At 39.6% G+C, this 16,012-nt stretch overlaps 1 protein-coding gene across 2 annotated transcripts in view; it reads right to left on the bottom strand.

Annotated features, from left to right (window-relative positions):
- The window catches only part of VEPH1 (ventricular zone expressed PH domain containing 1), a 263,127-nt gene that overhangs the window by 187,699 nt on the left and 59,416 nt on the right, over positions 1–16,012 (bottom strand). For both annotated transcript variants that reach the window (XM_068981170.1, XM_068981177.1), the window contains exon 3: positions 14,079–14,253. In XM_068981170.1, coding sequence (XP_068837271.1) covers positions 14,079–14,253 — 175 coding nt within the window. The remainder of the gene's footprint in view (positions 1–14,078; positions 14,254–16,012) is intronic.

Genomic DNA, 16,012 nt, shown 5'->3' with positions numbered 1-16,012 from the left:
CTGCTTAAAGATAGGGCCTGAACAACCACAAGTCATCTCCTGTTCATGAGGTTTGGAGAAGAGAACCAATAGTAATTATTAAACCACATTTTGTAATGAACTAGCCTGGTCCTTGGGCTTCTCTGGGGGCTCAGTGGTAAGGAAAATGCCTGCAAATGCAGAAGACGATCCCCTACAGAATGACAACCCACTCCAGTATTCATGCCTGGGAAATCCCATGGACAGAGCAGTGTGGCGGGCTATATAGTCTATGGGGTCACAAAAGAGTTGGACATGACTTAGAAACTAAACAACAGGCTAGACCTTAGGTTACTTAACTCTGGAATTTTTCAGTAAAAGGAGGGGGTTGAACATGTAGTATCTTTCAGCAGTGAAATTCTATAAATCTAGGAATCTTTGAAGATATTCAAGGTGTTTGCATAGCTTCACCCTTCTTGTGAGACTCACAAAACCAGGCTGAAATGTCTCAAAGGAAATCATCCCCAAGTTTAAGGTCACAAGTCAGTCTCAGATCCTTGGAGATTACATATTTCAAGATTTCAGGTGCAATGGTCATATGCAAGTCCCTGATTAGCCTCTGTCTATATGACTCCAAATGCTAGAGGAGTAAATACTTGCCCAAACCTTCAGCAGAGAGTTAGGCATGCTTTCAATTCCTTTCCACATTGGATCATGAATTACAACTGTTCAAGAGACTCTAAATGATGCCGGCCAAGAGGTGTGCAAACTCATATGCAGATACTGGATATACGGATAAAGTTAAATGTAAGGGAACTTTTAAATTTTTAACAGGAATAACATGTTGAAGGCAGAGAAGAAACAAACTGGAAAAAAATAAAGCAACCACTGGGTTACAAAAGTAGAAATTTCATCTACACTCAATCTGAATAAGTATTTTAAAGACTTCCAATTGTTCCCTCTATCTATTTTCCCTCTTTTACCTAAGAAACAGAATTCTGATTTTTTAATGGTATGTATGGCCACTTGGAGTAAAGTTTTTATTTTCCAGTATTAAGTGCAAAACTAGTTTTCTGGATGATGGTGAAATACTGAATGTGATTCCCTATCTCTTCCTCTATCAAAAGGAATTGATTGATTGGAATACGGTAGAAATGGCTAGAATTTCAGCAAACATCTTAGATTTAGCACAACAATATAGAATAAGCTTAGGTCTTTAATATTACGATCCTGTCTTGACAGACCTAGGCTGCCTGTCCCTGTACTTCTTTTTTTTTTTTTTAAATACACATATACTTTTATCTTCTTCAGTCCACTATTGGTTGACCACTTAATCTAATCCTGATCCAGTGGAGCAATTTTTCTTTTTAATAAAGAAGATCAGGCACTTTATTCCTTCAAAATACTGATAGACCAGCTGTACAAAATACATTTTACAAATTTCAGGAAGTTGGCTAACTATTTCTTTACACTAATAGTATTTAATGAATTTTAGAATACGGAGTGTCAAGAAAAGGAGGAAATAAGAAATGTGTGAAACTGAGATAAAATATCTAAAAAGAAATATCAGCATGCTGGCTTAGTCAAGCATACTGGCAAAGAGTCACTCACCAGGATGGTTCCTGAGGGCATCTTACTATAGCACAGTAAAAGAATCATGCATGTTATTCAGAGAAAAATATGGGTATAATTAATACATAACACATTACACTTACAAAATATAAAACATTATGTGTGTATGCTAGAGTGACCGACTGTCCTGGTTTGCCTAGGAACAACCCAGTTTAGTACTGAGAGTCCCGGGAAATCTTTCAGTCCCAGGCGAACTGCGGCAGTTTGCCATTTTGCCACTCTAGTACATATATGTGTACAGCAGTAGAGCAACATTTTTGCAGAGATTGTAACCGACAAGATAGAGTTCATATATTTTCCTTGTCTGTTGCAATGTGAGTTGACTTTAAAAAAAATTTTAACTGGAGGATAATTGCTTTACAATGTTGCACTGGTTTCTGCTGTACAACAACAAGAATCAGGTATAAGTATATAGAAACCTCTTCCCTCCCATCCCTGGCCCCATCCCGTCCCTCTAGGTCATCACAGAGCAGCAGCCTGGGCTCCCTGTGTTGTACAGCAGGCCCCCATTAGCTCTTTATTTTACACACAGTAGCGTATAAACATCAGTGCTGCTCTCTAGGTGTGTCCCACCCTCTCCTTCCCCTCGGTGTCCACAGGATGGTCCTCCACATCTGCATCTCTGTTCCTGCTCTGCAAACAGGACCATCCCTGCCATTCTTTTAGATTTCATATACATATATATATATTAATATACTACTTTTGTTTTTCTCTGACTTACTTCACTCTGTATGACGTGCTCTAGGTTCATCCACCTCATTTGAACTGACTCAAATTCATTCCTTTTTATGGCTTGGTAACATTTTATACAACATATATCGCATATATTGTATATTGTGGACAATTTATACCACAACTTCTTTATCCATTCATCTCTCAGTGGACATCGAGGTTGCTTCCAAGTTCTGGTTATTGTAAACAGTGCTGCAATGAGCATTAGGGTACATGTGTCAATTATGGTTTTCTCAGGTGTATGCTCATTAGTGGAATTGCCGGGTCATATGATAGTTTTACTCCTAGTTTTTAAAGGAATCTGCATACCGTTCTCCATAGTGACTGTATCAATTTGTATTCCCACCAACAGTACAAGAGGGTTCCCTTTTCTCCATATCCTCCTTAGCATTGATTGTTTGTAGATTTTTTGATGATGGCCATTCTGACTGGTGTGTGGTGATACCTCATTGTGGTTTTGATTTGCATTTCTCTAGTAAGTAGTGATGTTGAGCATTTCTTCATGTGTTTGTTGACCATCTGTATATCGTCTCTGAAGCAATGTCTGTTTAGGTCCTCTGCCCATTTTTTTGATTGGCTTGTTTTCTAATATTGAGTTTGCATGAGCTGCTTGTATATTTTGGAGATTACTCTTTTGTCAGCTGCTTCATTTGAAATTATTTTCTTCCATTCTGAGGGTTGTCTTTTTAGTTGTTTACAGTTTCCTTTGATGTGCATGAGTTGGCTTTTAATCAAGTATTAATTCCTTAAAATATATCCAGAACAGTTGACTATTAAGTATACATTACAGAATCTTAGAGTTAGGTATTTATTATACTCAATTAACTTCACCTAAATAAACAGATTATCAAACAAAGAAGAAATTGTAATTGATTTTTATTTCATCTCTTGTTTAATTTTATATTAGAAACCTCTTTGCGAAGCTGCTGCTGCTGCTAAGTCGCTTCAGTCGTGTCCGACTCTGTGCAACCCCATAGACGGCAGCCCACCAGGCTCCCCCGTCCCTGGAATTCTCCAGGCAAGTATACTGGAGTGGATTGCCATTTCCTTCTCCAATGCATGAAAGTGAAAAGTGAAAGTGAAGTCGCTCAGTTGTGTCCGACCCTCAGCGACCCCATGGACTGCAGCCTACCAGGCTCCTCTGTCCATGGGATTCTCCAGGCAAGAGTACTGGAGTGGGGTGCCATTGCATTCTCTGTTTGAGAAGCTAACTAAGAGCTGTATTGTAGCCACTAAGAAATAGCAATCAAAAAGTTAAAAATCTTGGTCAAAGTAATTGTGTGTGTTCATTTATATATTCTTTGATTCAGTGAACTTGAAAACTCAGATTGATGATCCTTGTATTCTGTTTTATAAATCCAGAGTATAGAAAAAAGCTTCCTGGGCTTGGGGTCAGGAACACAACATTCAGATCCTAGCATTATTATCACTGACTAGATGACGTAGGCCTGCCAGTTGATCTTTATGAGTCTCAAGTCAGCCAAGAAATTGGGGATAACAGCACTTGCCTAACTTGCTGAAGGGGCATTATAAAAATAAAATAATGAGAGATAATGGATCTAAAAATGTTTTATAAACCCTGAAATAATTTTTGAAATGAAATAGTTACCATAAAAATGTTTTTCCAAGTTGTTCACAGTGGATTTAACAGAAAATAAGTGAACAAAAATACAAACAAACAAATACAAAGATTCCTTTCCACTGTGGGTAAGTTACTCTCAGAGCTTGGCCCATGGATGTTCAAAGCTGTGTAGGCTTTATTCTACTTTACAGCAACATCTGCTGGTGAAGTCAGGAAGGTTCAAACTCTGACATGCATCAGGTCCAAGACCTGGCTAACAATTCAGAAAACATTCTTTTCTGATTCAAGATGTTTCTCTATTTCTTGATCTACATTTGTACTGACTTTTATAGCATACAATTTAATATTTCCTTATATGTATTAATATTCAGGTTGAATATTCTTAATGAGTATTACTTTAGTAGCCTGTTTTCTACAATATTTGATTAATACAGTTTTTTCCTCAACAAGCTGTAATGCAGTGAACTTAAAACCTTTTCCTTAAAAAATAACTGTATCATGAATTTTTAATGGCTAAGCATCTCCCCAGAGATTACAGAACTCCACAAATGATTATGAATCTGCCTTTAATTTTTTAATATGGGCCTGGTATATGACAGACAGTAATGGCAATAACAATGATGATGATTATGATGAAGGCAATAAAAAGAAGAATCATGGTAACTGCTGATGAACTGTGTGCCATGCACTGAGCAAAGTATAATGGCTCTATCTATTTAAGGCTCATACCCACTCTATCTGGTACATATTATTACTGCCACAGTAAATGGGAGGTCAATTTTCTATCTCCATTTTTCTGAGACAGCTTACCAATCAGTGGTTTGAATCTGGTCTCACATTGAGAAAGAAATAAGGTGAATTTATCATAATTAACTAGACAGTCTTTTCCAAGCTATTGCCAAGAAGTCAGAAAGGAATTTGGACTCTTGCTGAGACAAGAGTATATTTCTTTCCAAAGACTTTCTACTTAAGTTTCAAATCATTTGAGGTCATCTTGTGATTAGCGCCAGAAGACTATGTAAAACACATATTGACAGAGAGGCATATTTCCTTATTTTGACCTCTGATTCAGAAATTCAGAGGAAAGGACGTCACTGCCCACCTTTAGTTTTGATAGTAGTGGTATGGATTGCTTTACAGAGTTCCAAATCAAAATTGGGGAAGGGTTTCCCTCTAGACTCTCAAATAATCTGTTACAGTTGAGATACACTTATTTCAGGGGTCACCAATTATATTGTCAGCTTCCTAGGTGAAAGATATGCTAATTCATGCTGCACTAAGCATTCACTGTGCTTTTATATTGCAACACTGGACAGGTTTAACAAAGCATCTTCACATGGCAAAGAACAAGTTTTAAGAATTATTCATGACTTCTGAAAAACAAATTTTCCACTCTGAAAAGGTTCTAATGTTATAAAATATTAAATTACCTTATATGATTTAAGCAGAAAACATGTTTTTAATAACCACCCAAGGGATATCCTTATCTTATTATTAATTCAATGGGGGAAGCATTCAACATTTCCCCCTTAAGTATGATTTCAGTTGTAGGTTTTTGTAGATATCCTTTATTAGATTAAGGATAGTTCCTTCTACTGCTAATTTGCTGAGAGGTATTTTTTTTTAAATCATGAACAGACTTGGAATTTTACAAAAGGAGAGTGTGTGTATATGTGTGTGTGTTAAGTCACTTCAGTAATGTCCGACTCTTTGCAACCCTATGGACTGTAGCCCATCAGGTTCCTCTGACCATGGGATTCTCCAGTCAAGAATACTGGAGTGGGTTGTCATGCCCTCCTCCAATGGATCTTTCCAATCCAGGAATGGAACCCGAGTCCCTTATGTCTCCTGCATTGGCAGGTGGCTTTTTTACCACTAGCACCACCTGGGAAGCCTATATATATAATGTATATAATAATGATTATATCCATATTATATCCTCTTAATCAGTGTCAGAAAGCTCTCCAAAATGCTCAGGTTGCATTCTTCCTAGGATAACTTAACTTTTATAAAGTGAGGATCACAATAGTTCCTCCCTCATAAGCTGTTAGGAGAATTATGTTAAAAGACTAGCACCATGTACAGAACTATGGATGGAGGTTCGTGACATTGTACAGGAGGCGGGGACTGAGACCATTCCCAAGGAAAAGAAGTGCAAAAAGGCAAAACGGTTGACTGAGGAGGCTTTATAAATAGCTGTGAAAAGGAGAGAAGCAAAAAGCAAAGGAGAGAAGGAAAGATATACCCATTTGAATGCAGATTTCCAAAGAATAGCCAGGACACATATGAAAGACTTCTTCAGTGATCAATGCAAAGAAATAGAGGAAAACAATAGAATGGGAAAGACTAGATATCTCTTCAAGAAAATTAGAGATACCAAGGGAACATTTCATGCAAAGATGGATACAATAAAGGAGAGAAATGGTATGGACCTAACAGAAGCAGAAGATATTAAGAAGAGGTGGCAAGAATACACAGAAGAACTATACAAAAAAGATCTTCATGACCCAGATAATCACGATGGTGTGATCACTCGCCTAGAGCCAGACATCCTGGAATCAAGTGGGCCTTAGAAAACATCACTACGAACAAAGCTGGTGGAGGTGATGGAATACCAGTGGAGCTATTTCAAATCCTGAAAGATGATGCTATGAAAGTGCTGCACTCAATATGCCAGCAAATTTGGAAAACTCAGCAGTGCCCATAGGACTGGAAAAGGTCAATTTTCATTCCAATCCCAAAGAAAGGCAATGCCAAAGAATGCTCAAACTACCACACAATTGCACTCATCTCACACACTAGGAAAGTAATGCTCAAAATTCTCCAAGCCAGGCTTCAACAATACATAAACCATGAACTTCCTGATGTTCAAACTGGATTTAGAAAAGGCAGAGAAACTAGAGACCAAATTGCCAACATCCATTGGATCATGAAAAAGCAAAGGAGTTCTAGAAAAACATCTATTTCTGCTTTATTGACTATGCCAAAGCCTTTGACTGTGTGGATCACAAAAAACTGTGGAAAATTCTTCAAGAGATGGGAATACCAGACCACCTGACCTGCCTCCTGAGAAATCTGTATGCAGGTCAGGAAGCAACAGTTGGAACTGGACATGGAACAACAGACTGGTTCCAAATAGGAAAAGGAGTACATCAAGGCTATATATTGTCATCATGCTTATTTAACTTCTATGCAGAGTACATCATGAGAAACGCTGGACTGGATGAAGCACAAGCGGGAATCAAGATTGCTGGGAGAAATATCAATAACCTCAGATATGCAGATGATATTCTCATGGCAGAAAGCAAAGAAGAACTGAAGAGCGTCTTGATGAACGTGAAAGAGGAGAGTGAAAAAGTTGGCTTAAAGCTCAACATTCAGAAAACGAAGATCATGGCATCTGGTCCCATCACTCCATGGCAAATAAGCAGGGAAACAGAGGACACAGTGACAGACTTTTTTATTTTTTATTTTTTTGGCTTCATAATCACTGTAGATGGTGACTGCAGCCATGAAACTAAAAGACGCTTACTCCTTGGAAGAAAAGCTATGAGCAATCTAGATAGCATATTAAAATGCAGAGACATTACTTTGCCAACAAAGGTCCATCTAGTCAAGGCTATGGTTTTTCTAAGAGTCATGTATGGATGTGAGAGTTGGACTATACAGAAAGCTGAGTGCCAAAGAAGTGATGCTTTTGAACTGTGGTGTTGGAGGAGACTCTTGAGAGTCCCTTGGACTGCAAGGAGATCCAACCAGATCATCCTAAAGGAAATAAGTCCTGAATATTCATTGGAAGGACTGATGCTGAAGCTGAAGCTCCAATTCTTTAGCCCCCTGATGCAAAGAACTGACTCATTTGAAAGACCCAGATGTTGGGAATGATTGAAGGCAGGAGGAGAAGGGAGCGACAGAGGATGAGGTGGTTGGATGGCATCACCGACTCAATGGACATGAGTCTGAGTAAACTCCGGGAGCTGATGATGGACAGGGAGGCCTGGTGTGCTGCAGTCCATGGGGTCGCAAATAATCAGACACAACTGAGTGACTGAACTGAACTGAACTGAACTGGGTACAGAGCAAGAACTCAACGAATGTTAAGAATTATTTTCTTTATGCATTGCTAGAACTATTTTCCTAAAATTTTTATTTATGATATGTGTACCTATGTTCGTAATTTTAAGATGAGTCTGTTTTTCTTTCCTATATTGTCTTTTGGTATTGATATCACTGATAAACCTGCCTTATTTCCTTGTGGCTTAGCTGGTAAAGAATCTGCCTGCTATTATACGGGAGACCTGGGTATGATCTCTGGGTTGGGAAAATTCCGTGGAGAAGGGAAAGGCTACCCACTCCATTATCCTGGCCTGGAGAATTCCACAGACTGTATAGGCCATGGGGTTGAAAAAAATCAAACCCAACTGAGCGACTTTCACTTTCATGCCTGCCTTATAGAATTAGTTGGAGAATGTACTTCCTTTTCAATTATATGAAAAAGTTTAGATAAGACTGTAATCATTCCTTTCAAATTTGTTATAATTTGCATATAGTACTAAATGTGATAGCCTTCTTTTTTTTTTTGGTGGGCTGATTTAAAAATACTGATAGAATTATTTGATACAGGGACATTCAGGTTTTCTATCTCCTTAGCTCTCAAGCACAAAAAAAAGACAACATTCTGGTCATGCTTTTAATCCTCTCTCCAAGGACTTTCACAATTTCCTTTTCACTGGGAGAATTCAAAGAACACAAAACAGACAAACAGATCTAAGGAATTTAAATAAATGAATTTGTAGTTATATTTAATGTAAAATTAAACAGTATAACTTATATACAATCATTAATAATGGGAAGTAGCAAAAAACTGGCTTGGAACTAGCCTTCAGGGATAAATATTTAAGCCCATCTGATAGTCTCTTATGATTGATTTGGGATTCCCTTGTGGCTCAGACGCTAAAAAATCACCTGCAAAGCAGGAAACCCTGGTTCGATCCCTGGGTTGGAAAGATGCCCTGGAGAAGGGAATGCCTACCCACTCCAGTATTCTTGCCTGGAGAATTCCATGGACAGAGGAGCCTGGTGGGCTACAGTCCATGGGGTCACAAAGAGTTTGACACAACTAGGCAACTCACAGTCATGTCCAACTCTCTGAGACCTCATGGACGTCCAGGCTCTTCTGTCCATGGAATTCTCCAGGCAAGAATACTGGCCGCATCAGATGTACCTTTTAAATAGTGTTTTAAAAATAAGGTAGAATGGTTCTGTTCATATAATTTACAGGCAGCAAGAACTTAGGAAGAATTGCAGTTATATTGAAATGGAAGGATCATTATTAGTTAGATCTTGGCATGCCAAAGCAATGAACTGAATCTCTTAAGAAGTATAAATGTATAAAAGCAAACATTTATATAAGGCTTGCTGCTGCTGCTACTAAGTCGCTTCAGTTGTGTCTGATGCTTTGGGATCCGATGGACTGTAACCCACCAGGCTCCTCTGTCATGGGATTCTCTAGGCAAGAATATTGGAGTGGGTTTCCATGCCCTTCTCCAGGGATCCTCCCGATCCAGGGATATAAGGCTTGCTCAGTATTAATTTACAGCACTGTTAGCAACAGGTATGGACTTGGGGGTTATCTACTCCCCATTCATGTGGTTCTGCTGCAGTTTACTACAAACTCTTGCTCTGAGGGTGGCTCATACCCACGTCTGGCCAGTTGAAGTATGGTATACCCCTGCAACAATGACGGATTGGTTCAGAAATGGGCATATGGCCCATATCAGGTCAAACAGAGATATGGAATTTCTTTTTCTTAACTGGTGTTCATGATAATGTGAGTGGAAGATAGAGAGGCCCATTACATGAAACATGAAAGGGAAACCAGCCCACAGGAAGCAGAACTGAGTAATGACATTTGAGTCCTGAATCAAGCCATATGGGAAGTCTGATATACTAACGCACTTTTTTTAGTCATGTGTGCCAATAAGGGATTCCTCCTCCTCCTTCCCTTCCTCTTTTTCATCAGCAAACTATTTATACCTGAGCTTCTGTTACTTAAAATATAACTAATTGGTAAGTGGGATAATAATAGGACTTTGGTTAAGGAATTCTTGTGGGGATTAAATGACTTAATTGGTATAAAATGCTTAGTTCAGTATTTGGCATAAAGGGAGCATGAAATAAATTCTAGTCACTGTAGTTATTTTTATTTCTAGTCACTGTACTTATTACTGTTATTACAATTATTATTGTTATCACTGAATGGATGACAATTGGTAGGAATTCAGGCACTTCCTGGGTAACTGAATTTTATAATTCCAGTCTTATGAAAACTCATCAAATCAATCAACTAACACTTTAGCATTTTCTGCATAAGTATAAAAATGGGAGAATAAGGATTAGGATAATATGAATCAAGCAGGAAGATCTAAAGGGGAGAAAACTAAGAAATGCCAATGTTTAGTAGGGCATACACACACAGATTTGCAAAGCAGGAAACTTACTACTCAGAGACACCAAGATCCCTTCTGTTTTACAACTCAAAGTCTGATAGGCTTGTGTGAGTGACTGCAGTATCTTACAGACACATCAGTCCTAAAAAACTAACCCTGAAATATTTAGTCCCAACCTTTCATAGGTTAAATTATCATTTATTTTATGATGGTTTGCATAGTGCTGGATGAAGTCAACTAAATCATTTGTTTATTTCAAATACTTGCAGTGAACTCAGAAAGTGTATTTTGTGTTTCAAAAGATTTCTTTGTCATTGAAAGTGCATTTCAAAAAAATTAAAAAAACAAATACATGAGCTAAGTTCTTGGCTGCTACAGAGAGACAATTTAATGTTTTACCCTAATAAATCAGTTACTTGCAAGTCTAACTACCATGATTTTAAAATGTGTGGCATGTATAAATGTTTGTAATTCCTATAAAATCTGTACCAAATATGTATCCAAGGTGATGAAAAAAGCATACTTGCCTTCTTGGACTTCTAGAAAATTTAAGATCATGTATAAAGAGAAATGAGCAATTCAATCTTGTAGCTGAAGAAAATGAGCAGTGAATAATATGCACTAGTAATATCAATAAGTCTCCAGAAGGGAGTGCAGGTAGAGTGATAAACTTCCACTGTCATGGCTGGGGTTTAGGCAGACGCATCTGGCAGACCACTAGGCTGGCTGGTCAGATGTCTAGGGCTAGGAGTGGATACTAAGAATTCTTCTTGGGACTATCCGGTACATTAGTCTGTGGTGGGCCATAGGTATTTTGAGAACTGGAGGATTACTAGCCTGACTGTACAAAAAAGGAATCTTCAAGACCCAGATAATCATGATGGTGTGATCACTCACCTAGAGCCAGACATCCTGGAATGTGAAGTCAAGTGGGCCTTAGAAAGCATCACTATGAACAAAGCTAGTGGAGGTGATGGAATTCCAGTGGAGCTATTTCAAATCCTGAAAGATGATGCTGTCAAAGTGCTGCACTCAATATGCCAGCAAATTTGGAAAACTCAGAATTGGCCACAGGACTGGAAAAGGTCCGTTTTCATTCCAATCCCAAAGAAAGGCAATGCCAAAGAATGCTCAAACTACCACACAATTGCACTCATCTCACACACTAGTAAAGTAATGCTCAAAATTCTCCAAGCCAGGCTTCAGCAATACGTGAACTATGAACTTCCAGATGTTCAAGCTGGTTTTAGAAAAGGCAGAGAAACTAGAGACCAAATTGCCAACATCCGCTGGATCATCGAAAAAGCAAGAGAGTTCCAGAAAAACATATATTTCTGCTTTATTGACTATGCCAAAGCCTTTGACTGTGTGGATCACAACAAACTGTGGAAAATTCTTCAAGAGATGGGAATACCAGACCACCTGACCAGCCTCTTGAGAAACCTATATACAGGTCAGGAAGCAACAGTTAGAACTGGACATGGAACAACAGACTGGTTCCAAATACGAAAAGGAGTACATCAAGGCTGTATATTGTCACCCGGCTTATTAACTTCTATGCAGAGTACATCATGAGAAACACTGGGCTGGAAGAAGCACAAGCTGGAATCAAGATTGCCGGGAGAAATATCAATAACCTCAGATATGCAGATGACACCACCCTTATGGCAGAAAGTGAAGAGGAACTAAAAAGGCTCTTGATGAACGTGAAAGAAGAGAGTGAAAAAGTTGGCTTCAAGCTCAATATTCAGAAAACGAAGATCATGGCATCTGGTCCCATCACTTCATGGAGAATAGATGGGGAAACAATGGAAACAGTGTCAAAAGACTTTATTTTTTTGGGCTCCAAAATCACTGCAGATGGTGACTGCAGCCATGAAATTAAAAGTCGCTTACTCTTTGGAAGGAAAGTTATGACCAACCTAGATAGCATATTCAAAAGCAGAGATATTACTTTGCCAACAAAGGTCCATCTAGTCAAGGCTATGGTTTTTCCAGTGGTCATGTATGGATGTGAGAGTTGAACTGTGAAGAAAGCTGAGTGCCAAAGAATTGATGCTTTTGAACTGTGGTGCTGGATAAGACTCTTGAGAGTCCCTTGGACTGCAAGGAGATCCAACCAGTCCATCCTAAAGGAGATCAGTCCTGGGTGTTCATTGGAAGGACTGATGCTGAGGCTGAATCTCCAATACTTTGGCCACCTCATGCGAAGAGTTGACTCATTGGAAAAGACCCTGATGCTGGGAGCGACTGGGGGCAGGAGGAGAAGGGGATGACAGAGGATAAGAAGGCTGGATGGCATCACTGACTCGATGGACATGAGTTTGGGTAAACTCCAGGAGTTGGTGATGGACAGGGAGGCCTTTCGTGCTGCAGTTCATGGGGTTGCAAAGAGTTGGACACGACTAAGTGACTGAACTGAACTGAGCCTGACTTTGGGTGAATAGTTGAGCCCAGGGGAGAGAGAAAGAATTTTAGATAAAATGGAACAACGTATTTTGCTGACAACTCAGTATCATACTTTGACACTGGGAGCCAAGCAAGCTTTCTCTGGCTCTCTACCAAAATGTAACACCAAGGGGAAAGACAGGTATTCTTCCCCATCCCGCATCCTGCCCCATGCTACCGCAGTGGACTGAGGACTAGTGGCTTCTGAAATTTCAGGGGCAGTAGCAGCACAAAGAGACAGAGGTTTCCATCCCAGGCAGTGCAGTGTGGGGTCATGTCCGTTCCTGGTATCTTCATGGTAGCAGCCACAGAGTTTGCTGGGCTTAGGGTGGTGCACATGGACATCACCACACTCTGCTGTACCAAGAAGAGAATATTGGGGACTTTCAGAAATACTTGGTGTGGGAGCACTTTCCAAAAAGTTGATGCTCCACTTGAGCATGTGGGGCATGTAGCAGTCAAAGCTGGGCCAAGATACTCAAGGGCTTCAGACATTTGATTTGAGTACATATCAAATAATACCATATATTGTTCTTTGATCCCAAACCACACAAAAGAAAGAAGTTTCTGAGAGATCTAAAACCAAAGGAAAAACCACAAGAGAAGAGAATATTCTGACTGGACTAACTTGATCTCTTTCATTCAAATATGAAAGCATTAACAGAGATGTCCTGATCTGATGCTCCATGATAGTATTTAATACAATTACACATCAGTTCCAAATCACATTCACATTTAAGAAGGCTTTACACATTCTCTGGTTTATTTCATTTGGAATTTCATACTTTTGGAAAACTTCAGATGATGAGCTTTTCCATCGGCCACTGAGAGCAGTGGAACACAGTCCACTCAGTACAGATAGGTTCTGGACAGTTGGTAGTTGGACAAGATGACCAGAGGCACAGAAAACACAGTCTCCCAATGAGACCATAGAGTTGGAAAGAGGCACAAAGAAGGGCCTCCCTGGTGGCTCAGCTGGTAAAGAATCTGCCTGCAATACAGGAGACCCAGGTTCAATCCCTGGGTCAGGAAGATCCCCTGGAGAATGGAATGGCATACAACTCATCTAAGGAGTTTAAAGAATTCACCTGCCTGGTGAAGAGACCCAGACTCACCCAATTCAAGTAACCCTACCTCCAGACACCTAGCGGCAAAACAGAGAATGCAATGTACCTCTCAATACTTAAGTCTCACTTCCCACAAACCATAGCTGCTTTATGAAAATACTTTAAAACGACTCCTAAAACACATTCCCAGGCTCAGCCTTTACACCATACCTTGGAGTATGCTCTTTACTATAACCTCTGTGTGATCAGCCAGGAGGTCCGCCTTGGTAATTGCAGCCAGGGACAGGTAGTTGGACATATTCCTGCACAGTTCCTTGTTGCCTCTGTGGAGGAATTTCACTGCAATGGGGATGGCTAATGCCATCACAGGGGGGCAGTTGTAATTCTGAGGAAACACAAGAAATCAGCAAAGAATAAGTGGCTCATTCTTCATTCATTCAAAAAATATTTATTGAACTAAGCTCCCAGAGAACAGCTGTGAAAATACAGGGCCCACTTTATTTTCCTTGTATTTGGGAATTCATGCAACTCTTGTTCTAGTTAGAGAGACTTAGAGGCAAATAGGCACTTAACAGCATAGGCGGATGAAGGTCATGATAAGGAAAGTGGAGGGAGATAAGGAAGCGAAAAAGGAGCTTAGTCCAGTCTCAAGAGATTGTCAAGGAAGACTTCCTGGAAGAGGTGACATCTTCACTGAGACCTACTGGATGAGTAACAGATGGCCGGGGAATAGCAAGACAACAGAGTAGAAAAAAGTAGACAAAAGAAAAGAGTAGACAAAAGGAAAAGCAGAGAAGGTAGAGAGATGCGAGAACTTGTGCATCTGGGGAACTGTAAATAGTTCAGAATGGATGAGATGGGGTACAGCTGGGAAAACTGGGATAGAAGATGAAAGAGGGGACTGGAAAGGTAAACAGGGGTATGATTATGAAAGGTCTGGCATCCTGTTAAGGAGTTTGGAATTGATCCTTAGGATAATCAGAAATCACTGATGAGAGGAATAACTCAGATTTATACTTGAGAAAAATCCAAGGAATGTTGAATAAGTTGCTACCTGACTGCATCTTAAAAACGAAAGCTTCAGCTAATGAAATTAAAAAGAAAAAAAAGATGAGTGAACATAAGACTAAACTAAACGTAAGACTAAAACCTAAAGATATTCTGGATCCTGAAATAATTCTCTTTTTGATGTACTTTGTGATAGAATATCGATATTCTTACATATAAAACAGTGCTACCAGCACTCAGTTACCTAATCAGGGAATAATGTTTGGAAAATACAAATTGCTTTCTTGCAAGTGAATGGTATGCCTTCCTTACCATTGATTATTCTGACAATCAACCCCACTCCTTAGGCTAAGTATAAAGCAGAAGTTGCACAACTGCACAATGTCTTCGACTTTACATTATTGTATTAGAAATAAAAAAGTAGTTTTTCTCTAACTGTTCATGTGGAAAGTGCTTCTATCTTTCTACCCATAGATTATCCCCTTCTAAAACCTCCTACAATTCTAGGTTTGTGACAGGTGTTCAATCAACATTTGTGAAGTTGAATAACTAATGAAGAAAATGCAAAACTGCAGTGATAGTTGTGATGGGGAACACAATGCGGTGGGAGGAAGGAAGGGTGAAGGGGTGGGAAAGCGCCTGCTGGCTCCCATCCTCTCGCTTGGGTCACCAAGGCCAGCGATGGCCTCCTGGTGACGTCCATTCTCAGGGCTAGCTGATTGGGCAGGTGAGCAGTTACATACTCCTTAGCACACAGGACTTCCTCAGACACCTCCCAGGTACTTCTCTAATGAAGGCAATTACACTCCTAGTTTCATGGGTGGTCAAATGACTCAGGCACTGACCAACCAGAGAATCATATTTCCAAGTGGTAAGTTCAGGGATGGACAAGTTACCCAACTATAATGGAGGAGCTATTCAAGGGCTCTGTGAAAGAGATTCTTTCTCTCTTCTGATGTATTCGAAGTGCTGGGAATGGATCCAGAGTAGCTGTCATTTTGTGACCTCAGTAGGAGAGAATCTGTATGAAATAGGAGGCAACACAGATCTGAGACAAGAGAAATCTGGTGACATCATTTGAGCGCAAGTGTCAGGCTGTGCCTGAGGCCAGTTCTATCCCTAAATGTTTCTAAATG

This window comes from Capricornis sumatraensis, chromosome 1 (genome assembly GCF_032405125.1).
Source record: "Capricornis sumatraensis isolate serow.1 chromosome 1, serow.2, whole genome shotgun sequence".
NCBI classification, from domain to species: domain Eukaryota; kingdom Metazoa; phylum Chordata; class Mammalia; order Artiodactyla; family Bovidae; genus Capricornis; species Capricornis sumatraensis.
Note: the sequence above shows the minus strand (reverse complement) of the source record. Positions and strands in the feature narration are given on the sequence as shown.